A 27,682-nucleotide genomic window follows, 5' to 3' on the forward strand; every position below is an offset into this window, starting at 1 on the left:
TTACTGTGAGACAGCCCAGTACACAGTACACACTGACTACAGCTGCTGCTTTCGTTGTAATCCTTCACGTTTTTCTAGTAAATTAAGTCCCTCCCTTCTGTCTCTTGATCTGCCTTAAAATCAAAGAGTTGAAAAAAAGAAAACCCTCCATGCTCTGTGAATGAGCTTTTTTTTGGCCACTTAAACATTCTTCACATTCTGCAAATGGCCCTTGAAGCCTCTGTGTCCCCATTAGATGTAGGAATCTAATTACAAATATCTGATTCGAAGGGGGAATAAGTTAACCTTTGCTCAAATGCCACCGCATAACCGTCTGTGAATGGCAAGAAGGAGGACTGGGCCCAGGGCACTTCCACAGCGACACGTGGAGTGATGGACAGCTGGCCTACCTCAAAGGAACAAAACGTGTGTTTGGGCCCAGTTTTCTCTCAGTCGCTAGAGATATTTGCTTTCCTATTTGTATGTAAAGCTTTCAGGATTTTTTAAAATAATAATACGATGATTGAACTTCACCACCAAATGTCCGTGCTGCCGTGGTTTTAATTTGCGAACTGATAAATGTGGCGGAGCAATGTCAATATGCATGTAAGCATTAATGACAGCACACAACACAGTTCATTTATTGATTTTCCTCGTGCCAAACAGTCCTGTTCGGGTTTTATGACCTGAGGAGTTACGTCATGTCTGTTTTTATTTTGCAAAACACCCGGAGCTACAGCAGTCATGCCACTGGCGGGCCGTGCTGTTGGACCAGCTCTGTTACGTGACTGTAATGGTTGTTCTGCCGGTGTTCTCTGGACATCGATCTGCAGATAAATGAAGAACAGTGCTTTGCTAAATGTCAGTACACGTGAAATCGATATGTACTAGTTGTGCTTCGTAATCTGGTGTCCTTCCCCCCAGATCCTCGGCTACAGAGAGAGCCATCTTGGACCGCTAATATAATGGAAACGGCCTGCTGATTCAAATATGATGTGATGTTTTGAAGCTAGAGAATAGATTGTTGCACTTACAAGCCGGGGTCGAATGTGATGATGGGTTCATACTTTGCCAGTACTTTATGGCTGTAATATGTTATTGTGTCAGCTTTCTGTCAGGCACATATTGTTGTTTCAAGGCTGTGTCACTGCAGCAGCGCTGAAGTGATGAAACGCATCACCATTTCCCTTCTTGTTCAAAAGATGCTGGCATATGCATCCGCTTCAACCCCCTACCCTTTCTCTAAATCTGTGTTTTTATCTATTTCGTCTTTTCTCTTTGTTTTCTGCCTTTACTCTCCTTATTTTTTCCTTCTCTCACCACCAGTATTGCTCTTTCGCGTTGCAGGATAAGTCGTGACAGCTCACCAGTGTTGAGTAGAGCAGGGGCCAGCAGCCCCCAAAGCAGGGACTGAGATTATGCAACACTGCTCACATGCAGACACATACACATGAGGACAAACAGAGTATATTCTATTATTAGAGTGCTCCCATTTGTACGTGAGCTGTCTGCCTTTTTTAAAGAGTAAATCTGAGAGACAGATGGAGAGGAGTGTTCTGTGTATGTAATGAATAACAGGTGCTTTCTAGCTTCTTCCTTGTTTAACATTCAAAGTTTCTTAAATTGAATTTTTGTCTCCCTGTTGCTGCCTAAACTGTCAACCCTCTCCCTGCAGAAACTACCCACAGCCCCCCAGAGAGCTGCATTTATGTCTTCATTTTCCTGCAAGCAGATTCCTCAGCGTTCAGCGCTCCTCCACCCTATTTAAGAGCGGCTGCTGTGGCTGAAGGTGCAGGCTCACAGAGGCTGTGAGGTGGTTTGACTTTTGGCAGGAGTTGAGAGGCTACTGACGTGTGTGTTGGGCAGGATGTGTGTAAGAAGCAGTGCTGGATCCTGTTTTTCAGACCGCAGCAACTGGAGCTCAGCCACAGCTATGGCTTTTAATGCAAAACACACACACAGACACAACCTTAGTGTGCTAACCCCAGCCTCGACTCATAACTTCCGTGCCAACACCACTTGCACACATATGTGCGAATGACAGTGGGCACGCAAAGCCACTCTTACAAATGCATGCAGATACAGCTATAACAGACAGACATCTATTGTGAATACCAATGAATCTGATGAATTGTAGATTTGCTGTGATTTAACCCGCTCAACTCAGCAGATGTAAAAGACAGTGTGACATTTACTCTCTATGATTGCTGTTTGGCTTATAGGTGGCATCACAGACTGTGTCTGGAGCCCACAGCAGCTGGTGTGAGAACAGAGGAATGCATTCTACTGCAGTAAGGGCAATGACATCCTGTATAACAAGTTTCTTGAAACAAACATGCCTTGAGAGGCCCCCCAGCATGCTTCCACAGTAACGCACGCACAAATTGTATGTCACACAAACACACGCCCGTGCAGAGGAAAATAAGATGGCATTTGTTGTGCGGTCTGAAATTTCATGGTTCACTGGCGTGCATGCAGACACCAGAGACAGACAGAGGCTGTGCTTAGAGTAGCAAAAACAGAAAACAGTGTGACGGGGCAACAGCAGTGCTTGCGTTGTTATGACGAAGGAGGGCTGTAGTAGGCACAAATACACATTACCTAAGAAAAGAAAGGCAGAGCGGATGATGGATTTAAGTGGAGGAAATGAGGGGAATTACTTCTGTCAACACTTTGCCCTTATGACTTTTTACAGTAGTGGCTTTTGGCATGAGTATACGCTCTCCTGTGCAGACTTGTTCCTCTCTGAATGAAGTAGAGCAGCATGTGGTAAGAGGATCAATAGGTTTAGCTGACTGGATACTGAAGGAGCAGGCACACCCCTTACACAGGGTCAGGACATCCCACTGACTAGAGCAAGGAAGGAGGCGGAGGGAGGGGGAGAGAGACGAGCGAGAGCGAGACAGACGGAGAGAGGGGGAGATTCTGAAGAGAAGCGTCACTGTTTTGTTTTGTTTTTTTTTCTCCCCATTTCCTCACTTCCCTCCCTAGGAGGTTGCGAAAGGGACGAACAGAGAGCGAGGCGCAGAGCACGAGAAACAAAACGGGCAAAGCTGAAGGGATGAAAGCGAATGTGAGTGTGTGAGCGACTCTGTGTGTAACATGCTCTGTCATGCTGGTGTGACTACCGCTGCCTCTCCGACCGGCATCGTTGTCTGTCAGGAAGAGGAATGTTTTCCGGAGGAATGAGTCCCTGAACCGGTTCACCATGTGGATGTGGGACAGTAATTTCCAAACCTTTGCAGGAAGAATCCCACGGAAAAAAGAGCAGCGGCCGGAGAGCCTAGCTGGCGGGTGGCCGCCTGTGAGCTTGTACTGCTGAGACTCTCCTACTCTTAAAGACAGAGTTCACACTGGGCTTAAGTGTGCTTCCAGTTCATGTTTCTTTTTTACTGTCTCACTTAATTTCACCTAAGGAACTCAGTGGATTTTATACAGATATGTAGTTTGATTTTTGCCTTGTTGGATGTAAGACAGCCATTTTTTGCAGTGATGCATTAGGACCAAACCAGTGAGGTTGAAAGTTGAGAAAGGGCTCTTTACTGGGAGACTGGTCTGGATGGGTGCATCACACCAGTGGACTGCAGTATGGGACACTATATCTTGTGCTGGGGCCTGTGGATACACTGGGACAGCACCTGGAGATAGATAACTAGTTAGTTAGAGGGTGAAAGGTTATCACGGAAGGGATCAGTCCTGACAAATCTTCGTTATGAAGCCTGGACAATGCCCAGGTGTTCCCACTGACAGATCCATGATGCACCTCAGCCATTTCCCTTTTAGAAGGCACTCTTGGATATGGTGAGTATTGGTGAACATACATGTCAATTTGTTTACTTTTAAAGAATGTTTTTGTCTTTTCCTTGGGTTTACACACTCAAGGATTGTGGTTTTGAGTTATTTTTTGATACATGAAATGGGCGCCTGTGTTGTTTGTGTGGTACGTTAGGAACTCCCTTAAGGTTAGCCTAGCCTATCCCAGCCCAGTGTATGTTTTTTTCCCCCCAGCTCAGCTCAGCTGTATTCAGGGGAATTTATTGTTAAATGGGCCAGACATTTCCTGTCATTTTCTCCCACACTAAATGCGCAAGTCGATCCACAAAACGGGAGGGCCGGTCAGAAATAGCAAGCACACTGAAGCGAGGTATTGTGCTGTGGCGCTGAGATGGAGACAAGCTGGAAAAACCGTCTTGACAAAAGTGCTGCTTTGTCGGCTTTCTCTGCCATCTTGTCTTGATTAGTCATTCTTAGGTTGGGTATCTTATGGGAATTGTTGTCTCCCAGCTACATTATAAACTGGGAGGGACACAGAAGAGTCAGTGATGTCATCACAGTGGGCTGTTGGGATATGAACAATGCTCGTATTTCCAACGTGTTTTTTTTCCCAGTGATTTGAGCTTTTCATGCTAATCAGGCAAAATGTGTCAGGGGATGATTATATTGCCGTTCATCACAACTGTTTGTTGTCATGAATTGTTCTTTGTTGTGCGACAGTACACAAGCTACACTAGCCACGTTACACATGACAGTCTCGACCACATTTCTTGTACTTTTTCAGTCACAATAGGCTTTGGGCCTCTGGGTGTTCTGCGTGCTTTGTTTTAAAGCTAAGCACAGATACTGTGTGCACACTTAATTTCATCCTTTCCTCCATAGCTTCTCTCCCTTTTATTCTGGCGGATGATGCATGTAAAGGTTGGAGGATGTGGAAGGTGAGCACCAGAATCAGTTGTCAATGCAATCTACAGTATCGGGGCCCAAATTGTGCTCATCAGTAGCAGCCGCTGATTCAACTGTTACATCAGCTTGCGTTGCAGAGGATCAGATGTGCCCTGATGGGACCATTTAATAGGTTTGAGTGTTGAATTGAACATCATTTAATAAGGTGAGTTAGATTTTTGACTGGAATGAATAGAGGGACATTAACTGACCTTTCAAGCAGAGGCAGTGAAAGGGAGCCGTGGAGAAGTAAATGGGGCACAGTGGAATAAATGCGGGGAAACAGATGAACTCTGTGCAGATGTCAAGGCGCACAAGAAAGACACACATGAGTGTGTCCACCCAGCTTACTCATGTACACAGGCGTACACAAAAGAAAAAGGCCGGCCTTTCAATCATGCACAGTCGGACTGTATAAACATAAACTCAGTTGCAGGCGGAGGTAGTGGAAAGTTCAGAGGAGTGAGGTTGTATTTGGTGAGGCACCGTTTTAATCAGCAGACAACACCCTTTACGCTTCAAAGTTACACCGAGTATCTGTTTTATCAATCAGTCAAACTCTATTTATACAGCAAGAGTCATACATCCAATGCACCTCCAAGTGCTGACAAGAAAAAAGTGAGAGAGCATAAGCTTAAAGCTGCTGTCAGCGTTGTCATCATTTTAGCTGACTTCCTGTCCATTTTGAAGTTAGCAGTTCCCTCCTTCCTCTCTACATCACCATACTTGCTCTACGCCTTTCTTTTTTTCAAGGCAGCCTTTTTCTTTTCTTCAAGTGCTTCTCATTGTTCTGCCTGTTCGGTAGCATAATCCGTCAGTGAGAGCGCTGGAACTGGTAGCCGTCTCTGTTCCACCTTTGCTGGTGTAGGTAGCAGTGCCTGTCTCTCTGACTTGACAGGATTGCCTCTTGATCTTCTTGCCAATCCTGATTGGATGATGGAGAGAGGAGAGACATGGGTTACTGACCGAACACTGTTGGAATATAGAGCTATTTAACACTTACAGTATCACTTACAGTGGCCCTAAGTGGCCTCGCAATGGGTCTTAGACCAGATGGTACTGAAGGCAGCTTAAAAATATCTACTTAGGGACCTGAGGGATGTAGTAGGTAGATGTCAGGAGCTGTCAGGAGCAAGACCATGTAGTCATTCGTAGTATGGGGTGGACCCATATGGCTCTTTCAGGGCTGATATCGATTACTAGAAATCAAGGAGGTTAGGTTTAAGTACTTTACCTGAATATTTCCATTTTTTTCAGCCACTCTGCAGTATTTATTTGATAAATTTAATTACTCCTCACTTTGCAGATTTAGATTATTCATTGTTTAAAGGCTGTTAGATAGGATATTGTTGTGGACTGGTCACTGTGTGAGAGGATGCTGCATCAGAGCTAACATCGCACATATTTATTTTATTATTCATAGTTTATTGTATCGGAAATTTCAAAGAGAAATCACAGATAGGATAATAACAAAAGTGGTGAATATTGGGCCTGACGGTTGGCCGATAATTGACCAATCCTCAAGTTGTAGACCAATAAAAGAATCTCAGAACTATCTTATGATGGCATCACACTAACTTGCAATTCCATTAACATAAGATAAGATAAGATGTTGCTTTATTGGTCCCCCTTCGGAGAAATTTGCAGGTTTCACAGCAAGTACAGAGGGAAATGTTCATGACTAGTGATTGCTACATTATTACATGAGACCACATCTGTGGAGGGACTCAGCGCAACTATTTTAGTGTTTTACAGTGAAATAATGGTGTATAACCTGGATTCAAGTGACTCTCCTGTTGCCATAAATTCAGTTCATAATCCCTGTATAGTAAATGCAAATGCATTACAAATATCATAACAGCAGTAAAGAGCGAGCGAGCGAGAGAGAGTTACTCTGAACACGCATCTGCTTCGACAGTCTTCCCTTGTTGCTGTAATTCCTTTATTAATTTGAAATCTGACTAAGATGTGATTCACGGTCGGCGCGGGTCTATTGTGTTTGCTGAATTGGATGGATGTAGCGCATCTAGTGACAGTGTTGCAACAACAATTCAGGCCTGTCATGGCTGTCAGAGTTGAGCATTAGTCTCTGAAAATGGGAGATGAGCCTGTCAGACTCCATTTAAACCCCAGGCAAGGATTTTTTTTTTCTCTCTCTCTCTCTCCCTTGCGCTCTCTTTCTCTTCACAGTAAAGCTATGCACCATCATGGTGTATGCCAGTGTGTACCAGTCCAGAGGAGCTTTCAGGATGATCTTTATTATTCATTGTACGTTGATAATGGACCAGTCCCCCTTCCTTCTGTGTGATGCACAAGCAGAGTAGCACTGAGGGAGCAGAGCTTATAAAGATTACACAAAGATGGATCTGGGTACTGCGACGCAAATGTACATATACTGTCCTCATGTTGTATTTATTTGGGTTTGTAAATTCCACATCCATCGCACAGTGTATGAAGGAGCATGACAGGCAAATGCTCTCTTTCATCAGGTCACACTGCATTATAGGTTATTGTTACAGTCAGCATCTTTATCGATCTATGCTTCCAGCATGCATTCATAATCGCGACTGGATGGAGACTCTCAGGGGTGATGCAATAATTGCCACGACGTTTCCTCCTATGTTTTTAGACGTGCAGGGTGTCGCCTTCAGCTGTGTTATAAATAAGCCGAGATGAATGATTGTATAAACTTCATTAAAGTCTAACCAGAAAAGGAATGAAAAGTGTGTGTAGTAATCCAATTAAGTGAATCCAGCGCCTCAGAGACCAGGAGGGAAGAGGAAAGATGAGGCTATATTTAGAAAATGAGGATTGGAGATGCATTACTGCATCACTTCTCTCTCCCTCTCGCTACTAAATATTAGAGGGTGTGTGTGCACGCAGAGGATAATAAACTGTTTAAACGTGTCATTTCACTGTGCTTTTCTCAGCTTTTTTTTCTCGGGCTAAGGTGTGAAAGCACATCAGGTTTCACTCTCGTAAACCTCCTTTCCTCTTTCTCGGCGGCCCCAGCGGGGACCTACCTCAGATGTAGCACACTTTGTCAGTAAGATAACAAGACACAAGGCATTGTTATCTCATTTCTTTGAGGCATTCTCCCTGCTGCACACTGTCGTTGATTCCAGTGCTGGCGGGTCAATCTCAGCCAAACTTTAGATTACTTTCTATCACTTCAAGTTGTTGGGACTGAGGCGAGGCTTTTAAAATGGGCTTTTTGGTGGGAGCAGAGACCTGCTGTCAGTTTTGAGGAGACAGAGTCATCACTCACCGTTGTCCCGGAGGACCACCAGCGCCGAGTTTGTGTGTATGTGTGGAATACAGAGCCACAGCTCACCTGCAGCATCAATCTCTGCCGGCCCACTGTGCGGGGCAATGCTGATGTACTCGGCCTTATTAAGGGCTGCTCTCCACTCACTCCCCCTGATAGGACCACACAGTCTAACACTCCTCTCTTCTTCACACCTTTCCCTCGGCTGCATTCTCCCTCAGAGGCCAGGCTGTTTTGTGTGAAGAGAGACTGTGAGAGGAGACGAAAAAGCATTTTGAGGACACAGAATTCTTTATTTCACCTCCTCCATCCAGTACAGAATTCTAGCTAGTTTCACTTTCTTGTATTTTTTTACTGTTGCTGACCTTTTCAAGCTTTTTTTCGCAAAGACGCAGCTGCCTGGTGTGTCTGCAAATGAAGCTGACACAGTGAACAGTTGGGTAGACTTGGCACTTTTAAGGGTACCAACAAAATTTCATCAAACTGTAGAATACCAATTCAAATGGTGCGAAGATTTGATACCTCTTAGTTTAAAACAGTTTGTCCAACAGCCTCCAGGTCTTCGGGCTTCCATTTTGAAGAAATTCAATTGTTATAGGTTTTGGCGTCTTATATTCGACAACTGATGTTACATTATTGTTCACACAGAAAGATTAAAATGCTGAAAAAGTAACTGAGTTCGGGGTCTAGTTTCGGTACCATATGTGTTCAGTTGCCAATGGACACCCAACTCTAGCGAACATTGAACCAAAATAGCTGTGAGTTCTAAAACCTAAACAATAAACTAACAGACTTGGAGAGGAACTACGGTGACCTTTTTAGTGCAACTTTTAAATTAGACCTCAGCTCTAACTGAAAGTGATAGCTAGCTGCAGTGTTCACTACTCTGTGAATTCAGCCAAACATCTGTGCGTCTGTGTGAGAGCTCGGTCGGACCACAAGATCGATGACTAATCTTGAGCAGTTCTCGCAGATCTTGTGACACACCTGGAATGAGACATGACTGATCACTGTCTCACTCAAGAGTTTCAGTTTCACTCGATGTTGAAGTCTGGTCTACAGGGTGTGAATAAACGCTTTGACGGTGTGAATTAGCCCGAATCTGTCATTACCCCAGCTTTCCCACGAGGCAGCATCAGTGTTAAATTGATTATGAAGTCACTTAAAGCATGACAGGCGTGTTTTAACGGCTCTCTGCATATGTGGCACTGCTACTGACGCTGTTTCGTTATCTTTTTTCTATGTATTTGCATCACGGCCTCCTTCAAGCAGCTAAATGATCAGGTTATTATTTCTCGGGACGTCTTGCTGCCGATGTGCGTCCGTCTGAGCTCACAAGCCAAATCCCCCAGTGTCAGCGGCAGTCTCATCTGGGCCGTTCTCTTGTTTCATCCGATTTCTCTGTCACACATCGCCGCTCTTGGATGTCTTACTGTGTTATTCTGCCACTTATTTACAGTTGATCCTCTTTCCCTCCCTTCTTCTCTGTGTTCTGCAGAAACACCTCGTGTGTGTTTCGCACACACCCACGCACACACGCGCACCTTCCAGAACACCAAACATACCCCTCAGGTCAGATGAGATGTGGTGCAGAATGAGCAAAATCTCCAGACAGTGTGGTCATTAGTCATTAGTGCGTCTCGGAGCCAAAAAAACACGCTTACACACTGGCAGACAACAATAGGCTAGCACAGTTCAGATCTATTAGCATCACTAAAATAATTGACCATATCATATTTTTTTGCTCTCACCCAGACAAATAAAAAATGAGTCAACCTTGGTGCATAGCTGCCAATTTATCTAATGGGCAGCTTTCAGCAATTTAAAAAGATATTGTAACTCATTTTATAATAAAGATGGTAATAACGTTTCATTTGTGCCTTTGCGTTGATGTTTTGGCTTGCAAGAACAGAAATAACAGACTTTCATTATACATACAGAACATACAAGAGCCTCGATGCTGAAAAGCCCGGAGGCACTGCCCTGACATCACATTCGTTTTAAATATCCATTTCATTTCAATTTTATTCATCCCGGCCTGCTCTGTCCACACAGCAGCCGCCAGATAGGGGCATTCAATCTTGTGTTCATCTCCGGGACACAGGCAAGAAGATGGACAGATCAATAAGAGTACAGCGTGGCAGCCAGACATATTGGAGGCGGGAGGGGTGGGGGGTGGATAGCTGCAGGTGCTCACATGAAGTCAGCGTAAATCACAAATAGAAATGTTACAAGCTAAAGCTCCAGCTAAAGGGAGCTGGGACTGCCCCGTGCAAACGCAACACTAGGAATGAAGAGAAGCCAAATTGTAATATATGTGTATTTTGCTTGAGCACGTGTGGTTCAGCTTTTTGGCTGTTTTTGAATGACTGTGGTAGTGGAGTTTGACAGAAAATCAGTTTGACCATGAAAATAAATCATGAGGATGTTGTCTTGTGACCAGTAGTGCTGAAATGATCGATCCAAAAATCACATTTCAGTGTCCCTCATGTTTGGATTCAGTTATTTCTTCTTAGCTTTGGTTTTGGTCTGTTATAGATATGCCTTTGGGGTTTAAGCCATAATGAATACAGGAAAAAGCTCAGTAGAGTGTACACCTCCACTCAGGCCCGACAGTTTGTTCTCACCCATAGGTACCAGCGCATGAAGATCTTTGCATATTTCCATGAGATTTTAATGGAAATGGGGAAAATCTCACAATGTTAAAGAAAGAGACAAAATAAAAATCGCAGATATGTACCAAAGGTTAATGGGGTCTATTCTGGCCCAAGACCCATCCCCCGTCCGAGTTTGATGGAAATCCTTTCAGTAGTTTTTGTGTAATCCCCCTGAGAAAACCAACCAACAAATGAACATGGGTGAAAACTTCCTTGGTAGAGGTATTAACCGTAACACCCCATTTACACCTGGTATGAAAATGCGATCTGTATCTGGATCACAATATCCAGATAAGGAGAATTGCATGTTAATTGAAGATGACGTGATGTCACAGGAATGTAGTGAGATCTGCCTGACCATATCTGGAGCTGTTCTGGCTTGAATTGTGTTCAGATATTAGATACATATAAACATAATCTGTACAATGTGCTGGCATCGGTATACACACTTCTACGTCTATTCTGTGCAACGAGAACGCCAAACGTTGCATGAATGAGGCTGTATGGCTGGGAAATGAATGAGACACATTAAGAAATAAGTGTGAAAGAATGGTGTGTGTGGCAATCCTCTGTGCAGCAGATCTGTTGTTGACATGGCGTATAATTTATCTAGTCACAGAGTAGCCTACATGCTGGTTCTACAACACACCGAGAGTGGAAAGTGGCCCAATATTTTAATTAAGGACTCACCTCAAGTATTACAATTTTCCAGATTTTCAAAGGGGAGCAAATACTTTCCCTTAACTCAACAACGAGGGAGTCTGGGGCTGATTGGCTGCCACCTGAATTTAGTCACATGGTGTTTTGCAGGACAGAAATCTGAACCCAATGAGCATAATCAGAAAAAATTAACAACTGGTGTAATACGAGTGTAAAAATGAGATCACTTCTTGTCTGGATAACATAAATGGATATAGATCCCATTTGTAAATGGGGGTTAGTTGCATCCCCGATGACGTCCAGAATACTGTGTCGGTGTCCTTTCACCTTTACAGTACACACAATTGTTGATACAAACTGGGATCAAAGCGTCTTTCCTATGTTCCTGACATTCAAATGTCAGTGCTGATTCAGTGGCAAAAAAAACAAAGAAATTTGGAAATATGATCACTTAGTCCTTGGTGAGTTGGAGTGCCACCGAGCAGCTGTGTACGTCACTATTTGACCCAAACAAAACCTGCGGTGAGCCAACAGATGTTATCATGCCCAGGCCCTTTCCTGCAGGAACAAAGCGGCTCTCTGAGAGCAGCTTGTTATAAACTCCCACCACCGCTAAAAAACAAACAGATGTAATGAAACAAAAAGTTGTGGAGAATGGTGTTTCAAAGAAAACAGTGCTGAGCCCTAGCCCTGGGGTGTTCTTCAAGACACACTGAGGCTGAAGGGTATATGCGTCACTGCTCGCTCTCTGTCTGGGTGTGTGTGTGTTTGGAGGTGGGGGGAGGGTCATCTGGCTTTCATTTCTTGGCTGTGAGAGACAGCAATTTAACGGGTAATCCCTCTCCAGATTTTTCAATTTCCAAACGTGTGTTGACTTGTCCAAGAAAGTTACGCTCACTCTCATTACGCGTCAGACTCTGTCAGCTGACAGTTCAACCACCTCTCCCTTGTGGCCTGCGTTACAGACATAAGACACGGAACATCACAAACGTAATGGGAATTACCTCTTATTAGCGGGGAAGCATGATGATGACCGTGTTCATCTCGGGAGGGAATTGCTCATGACGATGATGGTGATTAGGATTGCCATGATGACGACAGTGTGTATGAGGAGGCATGAAAACAGATTAGAAAGGCTTAGGCTGGGAGAGGGAGTCCCCTGACACACACATACCTGGCTGGATTTAAAAATATTAGACTTATGCAGTCTTATAATTCCAGCTAACGCTTGCAAGGAAGCCTGTTAGGGTAAAAGAAGGTGAATGACGACTGGGATTGTGTTTGTTTACAGTGTTGTGGCAAAGAAAATGCTGCATTACAGAGTCGAGCAGTAGAGTTCGGGTTCACACAAAACTCTGTTGTTAAACCTCAAACAGTTTAGAGTTTTCTTTGATATTTCTTTTTCTTTTGTCCAGTTTTATTTGTGCCTTGTGTCGGACTTCCTGCATATATCCAAGCTCTTTTCATAAACAATGTTTAGTCTACATGTTTCACCTTCCTCTGTATTTTTTGCATGCGGTGGCATATTATGAATGCAATTGTACAGTGCTTCCTATGAGGAAATACACTCCCACTTGCACAACCCCAACTGTTACGCTTCTCATCCATCCGGTAAGACAGACTCTCACATTGCAGGGTGTAGAATAACACTCTCTCAGCAGGACGGGAATGAACACGGACAATGACAGAACATTTGTGACAACGCTGAATATTTTCACTTCATTTGGTACACATAGGTAGTGCTGCAGTCTTTTACTGACACTCTTCTGCAGGGATCCTGGTGGGTTGTTCTGCAGAGGCTCTAAAGTAAGCTAAAGTCAACCTTTTTTTCCTGCGCCACCTTGACAGCATGAACATAAGGTGTGTAAAAAACAGCCTCACATCTGCAATTTTGACACCCAGCAGGTTCAGTTCATGCCATTGCCACTAAATTCCCTCCATGTCATCCATCCATGTCAGACCAAGTGTTTCTCTTTTCAGTATTTCCATTTTGACCACATCCTTTATGGGCCCACTGAATCATCTTTCTCTTCGCTATACTAGCAAGACAATCCCTGTTCATCATTTGAATAATTAATTTGCATACTTCTGGCTCACATATGAACTCGTAAGTGCTGTTTCCTCTAAGAACTCTTTTGGGTGTAGATATTTTTCTCCTTTTGGCAATATCTGGAGACTGTACTGCAGTGAAATCCCTGATGTGCAAATATTTCTAGAGTGATGGAATAACAACTTGTGACAGCAATGTGGAACAATCTGTCAGCTACAGCTGATTACTGACTGTTGATGCAGACTCTTGTGGTGACTTACACTTAAATTGCTTGCATCTACAACACTGTCACCAGAAAAAAACTGGGCCACTGTGTAAAACATCTATGAACGGAATGTGATAGTTTGCTAATACATACAGTATATTCAGTTGAACAAAAGTTGACAAAAATAATATACACAATGACTAATACCATCAACATGTTTTAAACAAGTTGGGACAGTGGCAAAAAACAAAAGTTGTGGAATGCTCAAAAACCAGATTCCTTAGAAACTTGGTATTTCACCCAGTGGCAGCACCTAAAGTCCCGTGTCAGAATACTGTGTGCCTGATGTGCGGTCTCATTGGCTTACATTGGGTGTCTTGTCATTTGTAAACTCAAACTGATTATTTTTGTTGCCTAAACCTAACCAAGTAGTTTTGTTACCTTAACCTAACTGAGTAGTTTTGTCTTCTAATTGTAACCAGGTACTTTTGTTGCCTAAACCTAACCAAGTAGTTTTGTTGCCTGAAGCTAACCGATTATTTTTGTTACCTAAACCTAACTGAGTAGTTTTGTCTCCTAATCCTAACCAAGTACTTGTGCTGCCTAAACCTTACCAAGTAGTTTTGTTGCCATGGCTAACCAAGTAGTTTTATTTGCTGAAACCTAACCAACCTACACATGAAAACTGAAAATCTTTAAACCCAGAAAACACTAAATTCACTCAGTCAGTTTAGATAAGAGTAAAGATCTAACTACAGATACGAAAGATCCCTTCATCCAGCACGACTTGCGGCAAAAACAGGCTTTTCAGCTTGTACACCTCTATCACCTGACTAGCTGAAGGCATTCTGGCAGAAAACTTCCTCATATAACACCCAAACGGTCTTACAAGGCAGACTATTACTTCCCATGCACATAGACGTGAGGTCAAATAAAAAAAATGTTGGAAAATAACTAGCTATGTCCTGCAAAACCATCAACATCTGGGTGAAATACCAAGAAGTTTTTAGTGAGACCCTTAAAAAGCAATCACCAGTTTGGAACATTCCACAGGTTAATTAGTAACAGGCGGTAGTATCACTAAAAGGGACTTGAGAACGCAACAATTGCATTCTGTTTTTACTTAAGTTTTAGACGGGGTCCCAAGTTTTTTGGGATCTGGGTTGTATTTAACAACTTGACACAGTAACACAACTCGAAGCAGCTGAGCTTTTCAAGACAAACCTGAGCTCCAGGTGTGTATTTTTTTTTTTTTTTTTTTAAATTTGAAGTTGAAGTCAATAATAGATGTCACTCTGAATAATAATCTGAAGATTGTTTCAGCCTGTAAACATCTTCACGTAGTGTCAGCATGTTTTTATCAACTTGTCTTGGACTCTTCTTACTCCTCTGTCTGGAGGTTTAAGTTGTTTGTGAGAATGAGGAGGTGTACTTAATAAACTGCATATAAGGATGATTAAGGTAGTCAGTGTGACGGGAGCGTTCCCGGTGTGTGTTTTGGAGAACATCTTAACCCAGATTACCTGGACTGCACCGTGGACACCCTTTGCGTTCATGGCAGGGTATCCCTCTCTCTCTCACACACACACACACACACACACACACATATTGCACAGATCCAGACACACACTCGTCCAGCTTCTCCATACGCATGAGGTCTCAGCTCTCACACACTCCCCAGTGTGATGATGTCATCAGGGTTTTAATGAGGGATTACTCTGACATCACTGGGACCGCTGCCAAGTTAAACCTATTAGCTTCACCATGTGCTTGCGGTGCACTACAGCTAGAACTAGTGTGTGTGTATGTGTGTGTGCATGTGTGTGTGTCCATGTGTGATATGCAAGAGCCTATTGCGTAAACTGTTGCAGCCCACGAGTCTCCAGTTATCATCTTTCCATTCATCTCTCCATTAAAGTGTCCATCAAATAACTGTTTGTGAGCCAGCATCGTCTGCCTCTATAATGTCCATAACTGAGAGCATACTGTGTGATGTGGAGATAAGAGCAGATCTTCAAACAGCCCGGCAGTCCTGATAATGAGAAGCAGTTAGACTCCCATATCATGATACTAATACAGCTCGCACACACACAATTTGCACTCTTCATGTATACACACTGTCGCACACAGGCACGAAAGAGGACTTTTCATGTGAGGCTGTGTTGTGCAGTTCAAAGCCTGAACTTGGCTCAACAGATTTCATTTACAACACTGCTTTGGAGATTACGGTGTGATCTCATTTGCTTTTGCTGGTGTTTGAGCAAGTGGTCTGGTGACTTTCTATGTGTACACAACCCCTGTGTACACAGTCGCAGCACCCACAGTGGTGCTTTTGATTGCGAGTTTGAATTGGTTGAAGAATGATTTGTTTGATTAGATAAACTATTAAAACTCTGCCCAGCTGAGAACGAACAGAATTTTTTTGATTTTTTGGGGAATTTTGTAGCCAGTTGCTGACAAGTATAGACAGAAGCTCCTTAATTAAAATGCAGTAATTATTGTGTTATGTAGTTTGTTATTCAGGTAACTTTATGTTCACTTTGTCTGTTCTTTAATCTCCCAATGTAGCCCACTCTGATTTTACATCAACCATAGATCATGTCAGTGGTTAAAACAGTTTGCTAATGGAAAAAAGATCCAGCAGATTTCATATATTATTAATGGTGAATCGATAATCGATTGTTAAGGCAGCCGGCTATCGATTGAAGAAATGAATTAAAATGTGCATCCCGAGTAGAAGTTGTCATAGGACATTGATAGGACTGAAATAATCATGATTGATCGATGTGCTGCTCCTCTACTTTGCAAATTAAAGACATATTTAAAATCTGTGTTTTTTTAGACTTTTGGTGAAGACAACAAGCAATTTACAGATGTACTCTCAGTACATTATTAGAAGCATTCAGGTTTTTTAAAACTTACCCATGAGGTAACATTCAATGACTTTTATCTCAATTTTTCCACCTGTCTCCAACACAATTTTGATCCCTGAGAAAACAAACCCTCAAGTCTGCACTAGAGCTGGAAGTAACTGTTATTTTCATTTATTGATTAGTCTACTAAGGATTTTTACAAGTTCATTTTATCTATAAAATGCAAAAAATAAATAAATGACGGTCAAAAACCCAAAAGCTTTTAATTTACTAAATGACAAAGAGTAACAAATCCTCACATTTAAGAAGCTGGAGCCAGCATGTTTGACATTTTTTCAATTGTTTGACTGTTTACTGCAGTAAGTAATAATTACAGAGTAATCTCCATCGTTATAACACGCCTGAAAACACATATACAATGGCCATTCAGGTACACTGGGAGTGTGTGTGCTGTTGTAAACAGGAAGCAGATTGTATACTTTGGTTGGTTGCTTGGTTACAGAAAAAGGCTATGAATGAAGCAGAGGAACATGACTCTACATAAAGTCTCCTTGGAAACCCTGTCAGCAAAAAAACATAATTTTCTATCATTTTATAATAGAAACTTTCAGTTTGTGTTTTTCTCAATATATTAACACATTCTCTAAGATCTCATTTTCCAATGATGCTGCAAACACTGATAATCGTGTGTCTGTATCATCGTTCATCCGAAAAGTTTGTGCTCGTCCAGACGTAAACACCGAAAATTGTGTTTCAGTTTACTAAATAGCTGTTGACGTGTGTATGTGTGAAAGATGAAGGGATGCTACAAATGAGATTTTTCTAACCCAAAAGGTAAAAAAAAAACATAAACAGAATAAAATGACCAAAAGTCTAATGTGATGGTCATTTTCTACAATTTTCTGATGAATTGTAGACCAAAAAAATAATAGATTTGTCCTACTAGATGAATTAGTAATAAAAGAATAAAAACCAGAACTGTTTGTTTCAGTCCCTGCGTAATGCTGGTCTTTGTTCTGCCAGGTTTCTGATGGGGATGAGAGTCTGAGAGCTGTGCTGACACAAGTGTTTCTGTGCCTCTGAGCCAGATTTCTCCATGCTGGTCTCAGTACATGGTTCTCACATTCATTCTGTCCAGCATCACTTCAGCGCTAATGCATCACGACACACTCACGTTGCCAGTGTACGCTGCAAGATGCTCACATACTGAAAGTACACACATGCAAAGCACAAGCAGGAGCTTTTTGTTGGTCTTATCTTCAGTGGTCACGCTTTTTCCAGACTTTAATTTTTTAAATTTTAAGGTGGTGATGAGGTGAGCGTGTGTTTGTGTGTGTGTGTGTGTGTTTGCTCTTGTGAGTCTGAGACAAACAATAGTTCAGCTACAATAGCTTAAATCCTCTCTGCAGGCTGTGAGTCAGATTGCTGTATAAATAGAGCACAGGTAAGTCATGCATGGCTTCTGTGAAATATTAAGTGGCTGCTGTGAATAGCTAATTTCTTGGCGTGCGCTGCAGTCACATCCTGCCAATGAAGTGTCCAGGTTGATCATTTTCAGGTTACGTTAACTCCTTCAAACCTAGAAACAAAACAATCAGTTTCAATTCTGTCACTTCACTCCACTTCCCGTCCTTGACCCTCCGAGTAGCCCGCTGTCATTCTCATTTTCTCATTACACGATCTGCCGTCGTGCCCTTAGCAACTGAGGGCCGATTGGCTGTCAGGACTTACCTGTCCCTTTTGAATTCTGCCGGGTCACCATGGCAACCCCATTATAAACACGAATCTAGCAGGGGACTGCAAAGGCAGGCAGGAAGTGCGAGTCTAGCCGAGGTGAAAGAACTGCTCCTTGACACACATAATAACAGCTGTTTTCAAGCGGCACGACTGGCTGAGAGCCATTTACGCAAATACAGTGCCGCATTAATCTCTACTGCCATTCTATTGTTGTCTCATAATCACATCACCTTTGCTGATTTACATACTTGAAAACAAATATCAAATCATTCCAGTTGTATTAAATTTCCCTGCGACGGTGGCTCAGTTTCCATGGCACTAAGTTGCGCGTGTGTCTTAAAGCCACAGTTGTACTTTATTCTTCATCGGGCCTGTACCACACGGCTCCCTGTCTTCTTTCTTATACAATCCAGTTAGCTCACATGGAGCTGCTCTCTGGATGGTCAGATTTGAATCCGACAGATGGGTGGGGATCAGATCTTTCCCCTCCTGCTCACTGACTGTGTGTGACTCTGGACACAGGGCCAGCTTCCATCCTCCTCCCTGTAACTCTTAATTTCTCACAGTCCCTCTTAGTTATTGTGTGTGTGGTGAGAAACAATTTAAAAACATGGATGTCATCAAGACTATCTTAGTTTGTCTTCATCCCAACTGCTGCTCCTGTGTCACTACATAAAAAGAGGAACGTACAATTTTTCCCTTCCCGATACCGATACCCTGTGTGGGTAAATGACAAATCCTTCGGTCCACCCTTTTACCCCTTTGTCTCGGTGAAGTCATCGTGCTCTTCGCGTGATGCGGCTTCAAATGCTTTATAAGACTGCTTGTGTTTCAATTGGCAACACTCGTGCCACCCCTCGAAATTACAGCCCTGCATACTGAACACGTCAGCATTCCACTGGTGGGGTTATCCAGAGTCAAATAGCTGATATGTTGCTAGCGCCGGCTGACTCACCTGAAGTCAACTTCTTCTACGCCGCTCTAAAAACAGAAGTTGAATGAAATTTCTTGCTAGATTCATCTGGGGTGCTCAAAGGAACCAACTGAATATATAACAAGAAAAGTGCACTCGGTAGAGTTCAGATCTCCGCCAGGTGTGTCTGGGGTCAAAGTGAAGCAGCTGTCGATTATTTAACAACTGCAACAGTTGATCATTTATGATACTAACTGGTAGAGGACTAAGGAGTCAGCATTCAGTGAGGGGTGGAAAACACAATTTTTAGTAAAATCAGTTTTTCACAAATTGTGAGTCACCACAACCACAAGATATCCTCGAGCATACGGTCGTGAATGTGCACAAAGGGTATTAGAGCTGACGGGTCCAGTAGAATGTGAGATTAGCTGTGGACAGATGCACACACTCATGACCCCCTCCAGGCTCACACCTGGCAGAGACAGTGACAACGGCAGAGAAACTGTATTTAATGTGGGTCGGTCACATCATGGACATTTACCAAGCCAATGAAGTGAACTGAACCATTCCTACCCCAGAGAGCTCTGGACTTAAAAAACAAAAAAAAACCCTCTTTTCTCTTTTATTAAATCTAAAAAACATATTTGGAGAAAAACTACAAATTCATTTATTCTCTGAGCGCTATTTCCGACACCCGCTCTGGACGTACCTCCCCCGTCATCCTCTGTCATCCATTAGTCTTGTTTCACCGACTCTATGTGCTACTCAGCTGGTGTCTTGCACAGCGTGTCTCTGCTGCCAGTTACCTAACACTCGTATCTCCATCCTCCCCCTGCCTCTGTCCCAGTACCAGTCTGTAAGGCCACAATGTCCCTAAGTCCCCTAATGAGGTTGCTGACCCTGCCAGTCATGAGAGAGAGGAGAACCCGCCCCCTCGCTCTCTGGCACACAGCATGTCAATTAGCTGTGCACTTTTTTATACTTTACCTGTAGAGTCTGCATCCCTGCTTTGCTTGATTTGTGTCACTGTAGAAGTAGTAATAATAATAATACTAATACTACTACTAATAATAATAGTGTCTGTTCTGTGGCTCTCTGTCGGATGACTGTGTCAGGTAAAATACATTTGAACTGTGTGAAAGATGTGTTCCATTGTTATATAACTGGGTTTGTCCCAGGCTGAATCACAACATATTCCCATTACCTAAATCCTTTTTGAAATATGATTTGCAGCATCATACAAAACAAGAATGTACTTGAGCTGTGTCTTCCCACACCTCCTCATGTTTTTAAAAGAAGGTGAAGCTTGTATGTACACGCTTCAACATTTAACATGCAGTGGTTCTGGTTTTCTGGCTCTGAGCCTCAGGGACGCAGAGTGACGACAGTGGCACCGTCACCTGGTGCTCTGTCACAGCTCGTTGCTGCCGCTGACGGTGTGTGGCCGACTCATCAGCGAGGCAAACCTATGCTTGTGTTACAGGTTATGTGGTTGTGCGAAGGCAGCATGTGAAGTCGAGGTTTCTGTTTCATTGTGTGTGAAAGCCATTTTCCTGTACATGTTGTGTATGTGTGTGTGTGCTGAAAATACTTGCACTCAGTCAGCACTTGTGTGTGTGTGTGTGTGTTTGTGTGTGTGTGCTCATGTGGTGGTGTTCAGATGTTCAGTGTGAGTGTGGAAGCCTGTTGTGTCTGTCGTTGCATCTGTGACTCTGACAGCCCGCCCGTCCAACCCGGAGCTGTTGTCACATGCTGGCTGCTTCTGTCAGAGCTGAGCAGAAGCCGTAACTCCGCAGAGATTCACGGCTCCGTGTGTTCGTGCTGCAGACGGTTGTTGCTGCTCTCGTGTCTGCGTTTTCCCCGCAGAGCAGGCTGCACCCTGCTGGCTGCTGGGAGCTGCTTAAGACAGTAATCGGTTGGAGGGATTTAGATTTTTATCTCAATATTGTTGCGGTGTCAAAAAGATTTTAAAAAAAATTTACCACAAGATAACAAATGATGCTAATCTCATTTGAAATACCATAAATCTTCAAGCTGAATTAATCCTGGTATCATGGGACTGAATCTACCAACACAGCTGCATGCTTCAGTTTTTATGATAATTATGCATACTGTATATCTGCTCTACTAATTCACACACATGTCTTTGCTCAGATTGCACTTGTTAACATGTATTTCTCATGATTCAAGGTTTTGCACTACTGGTTCTGGATTGTGTGTTGTGGTACTCTGCTTCCCCCTATTGGTGGAAATTAGCTATAATCGAGGTTGGTGAGTGAGCTGGTGCGCTTCAGAAATAAGAGTTATCTGTCAGAATGACACGCGGTGACTCAGTCTTCTTATTAGATTTTTGGAGTAATAGTCATGCTTGATTCATGCGTTGACTCTCTTTATCCCATTGATATCATTTGTGCTTGTCTGTGTTCATTTAGGATGTGAATTATATTATATTTTAGCTGCATGTCCTTTTATGCCCTCGTTACTACACCACACACACTTACCTTAGAGATCAGGTAAATTCACTATTATTTGCTCTGAAAATGCTCTTTAATATCTGTATTTTGCAAATTGCACTGCACAACGTTGCTTTTATTCAGATCCAGCAGTTTGATGTTATGATCGCAATAACAGCATACTGCACTTGTTGTTGATCCTCCTTCACTTTGGTTTATGGTTATCGGCTCTGTTTATTCGCTATAATTTTATTGCTGGCCAATAGTTGATCACATTTATTTCCCTGTGATTTACCAGTCAATAATTTATTGGCACAAGAATCCTGCACTCCCTTCGTGGCTCAATTTTACCTGCTGGAAGCGTGCTCGGATGAGGAGGCAGTGTGGAAGATAAAACCTCAAGCATTAGCTGCAGTAGGAGGTTGTTTCAATTTAGATGTGGACTCTTCGTCATAGAGCGTAAACTGAGGTGGAGAGAAGAATGATGTCATTATGTAACGTCAAGGCAAGATTACACATGATTATCGCTGCTGTCAATACTGGCTGTTGATGGTCATCAGAGAGAACAGACAAATTAGTTTGCTCTACCTCTGCACTTTGCTCCTCCCTCTCCTGCATCTCTCGCTCTCTCACTCTCCATCCCTCTCAGTCTTTCTCCCATCGAAGTCACACCTATGTCGAGCCCTTTCCTGTCTTTTCACTTACTCTTTCCATTCTTCCTCTCGCTTTCTCTCTCTGTCTTGACACCGAAATGAGTTTGCCTGTGAACTCAGATTATCTTTCTTTGGAGAGGATAGCCCGCTACCGCCACGCCTGCTCCAACGGCTCGCCCTACGCCACCAACAAGCCCATCGACATCAAACCTCGTGGCAGGAGGGGGTATGGATTGCTCTCTTGGACTGAAACTATGGGAGGGTAGAGGCTGGACTGTGTAGACAATGGGGCCATAAACTACATTTTCTATCTTGTATGATTTCTACAGTATGTTGTTTGCTTTCCGAATAGTTAAATATCACTGTTGTTAATGTCAGCTTCCACTTGGATTTCTCCTTCTTTGTAGCTGACATCCAACGCTTGCATGTGAAAAGTTTAGGCTTCCTTCTTGCTCTGTGTGTGGAAACTATGTGATGTTTATATGCGTGGATGTACGAGTTTGTATGACTCCTGTGAATGTACACAAATCGTGTGTGTTCTCTCTCTTATCAGAACATTAGCTGATGAATAGCTCCACCTGGACAACACAGAACTGGAGCCGTGTTCGCAAAACGAGCGAGCGTTGTGTAAATGGTCGTTGCTCAGTGGCTGGTTGTGTTGTTAGATCTCTGTCCAAGCTGCGGTTCTGCTGTTTGCTCTGCTGTACCTATAGTGCCGGCCTGAAATGTGTATAATTGTGTGTGTGTGTGCGCTTGTTTCTCTGACTTCCACAAGAAGCATCTGTTTTTTTTGTTTTTGTTTTGTTTTTTTGCTTTTACAGCGCTAAGAGCAGTGCAAATGATAAATAAGCTGCTTTCATCTGGTCATCATCTAGAGCATCGATGTGTTCAGGAGGACAGGTTGGTTCACTAACCAGAGTAGAGCGTGAGCTAATCATCAGAGCACTCTCTGTCCATTAAAGCTCACTAAGAAAATTTAAGACCTGGTTAGAGCCATTTTCATACTGCATTTCACTGACAAATATGAACTCTGCGACCCCAGCCGAAACTAAGAAGTGCAATCATCTGATTACATCTGTGTCCTCTTGTCTGTTTGGTAGTCTTGGAGTGTAGGTGCACAGAAGTAAATAGTGTATGTGTGTTTGTGCCTCTACATATTTGAATATGAAGCAGCAGTAATGGCTGGTAGCTGGTTTGTAGACACATAGATATGGATGGAGCCTTGTCAATACTTTGAACCCACCATCTGTGCTCCCCGCCTGCCTCTTAGTTCAGTGCTATTTATATCAGCATTTGCTGAGTGTGTTTATCTGCACCATATACTGGAGCCTGTTTTACGGAAGAGGTCTTTTTTTTTTTTTTTTTTTTTAAACAAAATCAATAATTTTGTCAATGTCCGTCTTCACTTTATCTTTGCGGCTGTTTTTTTTTTTTTTTTTTTTTACGACAGGAAATACACTCATTGATCACTGGGTGGCAGCCTTGTTCCATTAAATTGCATGCAGCAGTTATTCAATGTGTTTTACACTCTTACTAAGTGGTGCTTATTAGATGGAGCTACATGTGTTTTCGTAAGTCGTTTAGATAGATTCAATCAATAGATTGTGTCTGTTAGAAATATAACCATAGTTTCCTTCTATGACATAAACACAGCTTCTTTTCCAGGGATGCACTGTATTTTTTTCAGCCATTACCGATGAATAATAATTACCTGCTCCTCACTGACAATACCGATACGGTAACCAGTTCCACATTTTTGTTCCTAACCTGTCGTTTATTCACACCTGAGGGTTAGGAAGACTCAGATGTAGTGAGCAAAGATAGATGATTTTAATATTTTAGAGCTCTTAGAAGAGTTAAAACTAAAACTTATAGACTTTTTCAAGTCAATGAAAGCAGTTCGGCTTGGCATTATTAGCTCTGTTTATTGGCTATAATTTCAGTATTGGACCCTATGGAATAAGATGAATTACTGTGCAGTTTCTGCAGATAATTTATCCGTCTGATAAGATATATTGTGCATCCCCATTTGTTTTGCCTAACAATACAGACATTGAAATATATAAACTAAAATGATTAAACAGAAACAGAAAATTAACTGTAAATCATCAGAAAAGTGTGACTATTGTAATTTTCTTTTGAATTACAGCTCACACTGTATACCTGCACTTAATGAAAATAAAGTATGTAAGTGAAATCAGTGGAATTATTATGTTATGGAAAGAATAACATATACATGGACATTCAACATAATTACTGTAGCTCTGGATTTATGATGGTATTGGCTGAATTTTCCTGGTTAGAAAAAAACAATAACTGTGTTAAGAAAAGGGGCTGAGGTATTGATCTTGTATGGCATTCTGGGAGTTATGTATTGTTCAGCTCCTCACATTAGATTGATTCTACACTGAATATACAATTTGATCCTGACTTAGGGGCAAAATAACATTCTTGTGTCTTCCAAAAGTAATGCCTGTTGAGCAGGACCAGGTTCATTATTTTTGTTTGGGTCTTACACCTCCGCTTCCCGAGGATGGCGGTCATGTAGCCTAAAAAGTAAATACTCATTATGCACTTTTCACATGAGATGGGAGGGGAGAGGAATGCGAGAAGCGATAGTGTGAATCTCAAGCTCAAGAGAACCGCTTTCTTCCTCTCTTTGACTAAAACCCAAGTTCTGAACTTTTCATTTGTTGCTGAAATAATGTGAAGTGCTGTGCTGTGTTCATTTGTGCAGTTTCAGTGCTGCTGGATTGCCCAGTTTTAATAGGATTAGTTTCAACACTTTGACCAAGTTATTCTGCCAAGCAGGCGTGAAAGCCTGTCTACCTATTCAACTAACTATAGCTCACTTCAAATGCTCCATTAATGGCAACACTTTCATCGGTATAACAGAGCAAAACATACCCACCATCTACTCTGCCCGCATAAAAACAACTGAGGTGATGTGAGAAGGAGAGAAACTATCCTCTAAATCAATATCATGATCACACGTCAGTCTGTTATTGCTGCGTTCCCATTTGCTTAGAGGTGTCTGCGTGTAAGGCGAGCATGCGTCTGTTTGGTCATGTGTTATTTTCTGTACGTTTCAGCATGAGGTCTCATCTGCATGTGCGTATACAAGCATTAGCATATGACATCAGCCCGGCTCCCTCCTCAGGTCTGCGTCTTTTCTCCCCTGATATAAAAGCACATCGACGTAATTCACACTGAGGCGTCAGTAGCCATGAAGTGGATGTATTATCACTATCATCTGTCAATGGATGCAATGAGCAATTCATTCTTCTTCCACCCTGAGAGCTGCAGATGGATGCATTCCCTTTTCTGCCTCTTTCTTTCGCTTGAGCCCTTTACCCTTCCTAAACAAAGGAGAAGCATCCACTGACTGATGTCACTCTCGTTACCTACGTCTTCAAGTTCACCATTGATGACTTGGAGATATTCTTGGGGCTAGAATAATGCTTACACTGATGCTGTGTGTTTGTTGCTCCCGGTGTGAAGTTTTTACTTCAAGAGACGCAGCGATTGCTGTGTCCTACTTTTCTTCTTTTTTACTGTGTTTGCTGATTTAGTGCTGTGTTTTCCCTTCATGCTGCTGCAGATAACTGCACCACAGAGGGCTACATAAAATTCAAAGATAATTGTCTGCAGTGCTAGCACAGGATATGGAGATGCAGGATAATGCTTGAACGCGAGTGGTAATGGCACTGCTTAAATCAAGAATCAACAGAGAATCCTTATATTCATGTGTGCGTGCATGTGAGTGTTTCACTGTATACGAGGCTGTGAGGGTGCAGGCGTATCATTTAGACTTTTACATCCCATCCTACTCATCCATTATGATCCTCCACTGCACTACAAGCTGCACACACAGGGTGCAAACTGAGGTGAGGGAGCTCGTTTCACTTTATTCATTCATGTGTGATTGACGTGCCAGACAGATGACACACCTGTCTGCCTGGTGGAGTGCTAATGTTAGCTCCTTTTGCCTAGAACTCTGACGCCATCTGAGCCCCACACTCCGCACAGGGCATGGCTGATGTTTTTTTCTTATGTCAAAATAATCACAAAACCAAAATCGGAGCGTTTCAGATGGAAATATGAGGTGCTGCCAGACAATATGAGAAAACCAATATGTTTTTTGAGCATTAAAGCATGTAAACTTGCTTAATATGTCTCATTTAATAGTTATCAGGTGTCAAAAGAAGAAGAGCCATTCTGCTAAGGTGGAATATAATATGAGAGTGCTGAAAAGGGTTCAGTGGGGTCATACAACTCGCGACTGGATGCCGTAAATTAGGCTTAGAAGCAGATTCTTCAGTTGCTTCTTCATCATTTTAAGAACTGTTTGTGCAGACGGTGAAAAATGTAGGGCTGACCTTTAAAAAGATGTCAGACTTTCCAGGCTCTGAAGTGCTTCTGCTGGTGTGGAGAATTTTTAAAACTAAAAGGATTATTCATAAGTTATACAAATTGATGAATTGGAAACTAAGATAACAAGATATTCTCTTTCAAAATAACTTGTAGAGAAGGTTGATTTGTCTTTACAGTGGAGAAATCATTAGATATCCCTGTTTAATCCTAAGAATTGATTGCTACATTTAATAGTAAAATTAATTTAGTCAATTTTTGCTTTTGCATATCCTCCCTCCCACTCGTTGTATGTTCAGCTCTAATAATCGTACCACGTGCCAACACATTTCCTAACCCCTGTTTGTCAGCCAAAGAAAGCACAAGCTTTCCACTAAATCTCTGGTTTTCTCAATATTTTGCTTCTCTTATTGGGAACAATGATACACAACGTTTACATGCACGCCGTCCTCAGATCATTGGCACGCTTTAGCTGTTGGTTTTATGTTACTGTGGCAGCCGAGTGATTGACACTTGAGCCGATTGGTGGGATTGCTTGGTGATACAAGTCCCGCCCTTCAAGGACTTACTACTACCAAAACAACCCCTCCCACTCCAGACGTACCCAAGCTGTAGCTCCGGGAAACAGAGAGAGAGGGAGAGAGAGAGAATAGGAGAGTCATGTAACTCAAAGACAGGGACACAGTCATAAAAAAGAGAGCAAGAGAGACAGAGGTAAGAAGGGAGGGGCAGAAACACAACGTGGGAGGAAGAGGAGATCCTATTTCCACGAGTCAGGAGAAAAGACAGAAGTCGGGGACCTGAAAGTGAGAGGAGTGAGAAAGAGAGAGAGAGAGTGCCTGGCTGGATTAGAAGAAAGGAAGATCACACACTGATCTGGCAAGAAAGATACATGCAAGTGAGTGACAGTGAGAGAGATAAGGAGAGCTGACTAAACAAGCACCTACTGTCAGACGATCGGAGCTCGAGGAGCAGCAGCAGTGTGGATTAATCTTGGAAGAGCTCGGCACACCTGACCACTCCACTAACCTCGCGCTGAGGGAAGGAGGCTCCCTCTGACTGGATCACTTCAGACCAGTCAGGACTGTGGTCAGACCACAGCGGAGGGCTGGTGTGAAAGGGGGGTGTGTGCGTGCGTGGCTTT

General features: G+C 42.7%; 1 protein-coding gene and 1 long non-coding RNA gene across 10 annotated transcripts in view; one reads left to right on the forward strand and one right to left on the reverse strand.

The window, feature by feature from the left end:
* The window catches only part of pde4d (phosphodiesterase 4D, cAMP-specific), a 176,541-nt gene that overhangs the window by 114,624 nt on the left and 34,235 nt on the right, over nucleotides 1–27,682 (forward strand). The window contains exon 1 of one of the 9 annotated variants that reach the window (XM_037099090.1): nucleotides 2,911–3,780. The exons of 6 other annotated variants lie outside the window; for them this stretch is intronic. In XM_037099090.1, the coding sequence (XP_036954985.1) occupies nucleotides 3,692–3,780 (89 nt within the window). In that variant the 5' untranslated portion in view covers nucleotides 2,911–3,691. Of the gene's footprint in view, nucleotides 1–2,910; nucleotides 3,781–27,016; nucleotides 27,437–27,682 lie in introns of those variants that run through there. 2 more of the 9 variants (XM_037099091.1, XM_037099092.1) reach the window with 2 other exon arrangements.
* On the reverse strand, nucleotides 5,169–27,621 carry LOC119020030. Its single transcript, XR_005075216.1, has 3 exons — nucleotides 27,486–27,621; nucleotides 8,033–8,215; nucleotides 5,169–5,623 (listed from the first exon to the last, which is right to left on the reverse strand). It is a non-coding gene; the product is annotated as an uncharacterized LOC119020030 (long non-coding RNA).

The sequence above is a fragment of the Acanthopagrus latus genome, chromosome 5 (genome assembly GCF_904848185.1).
Source record: "Acanthopagrus latus isolate v.2019 chromosome 5, fAcaLat1.1, whole genome shotgun sequence".
NCBI lineage: Eukaryota > Metazoa > Chordata > Actinopteri > Spariformes > Sparidae > Acanthopagrus > Acanthopagrus latus.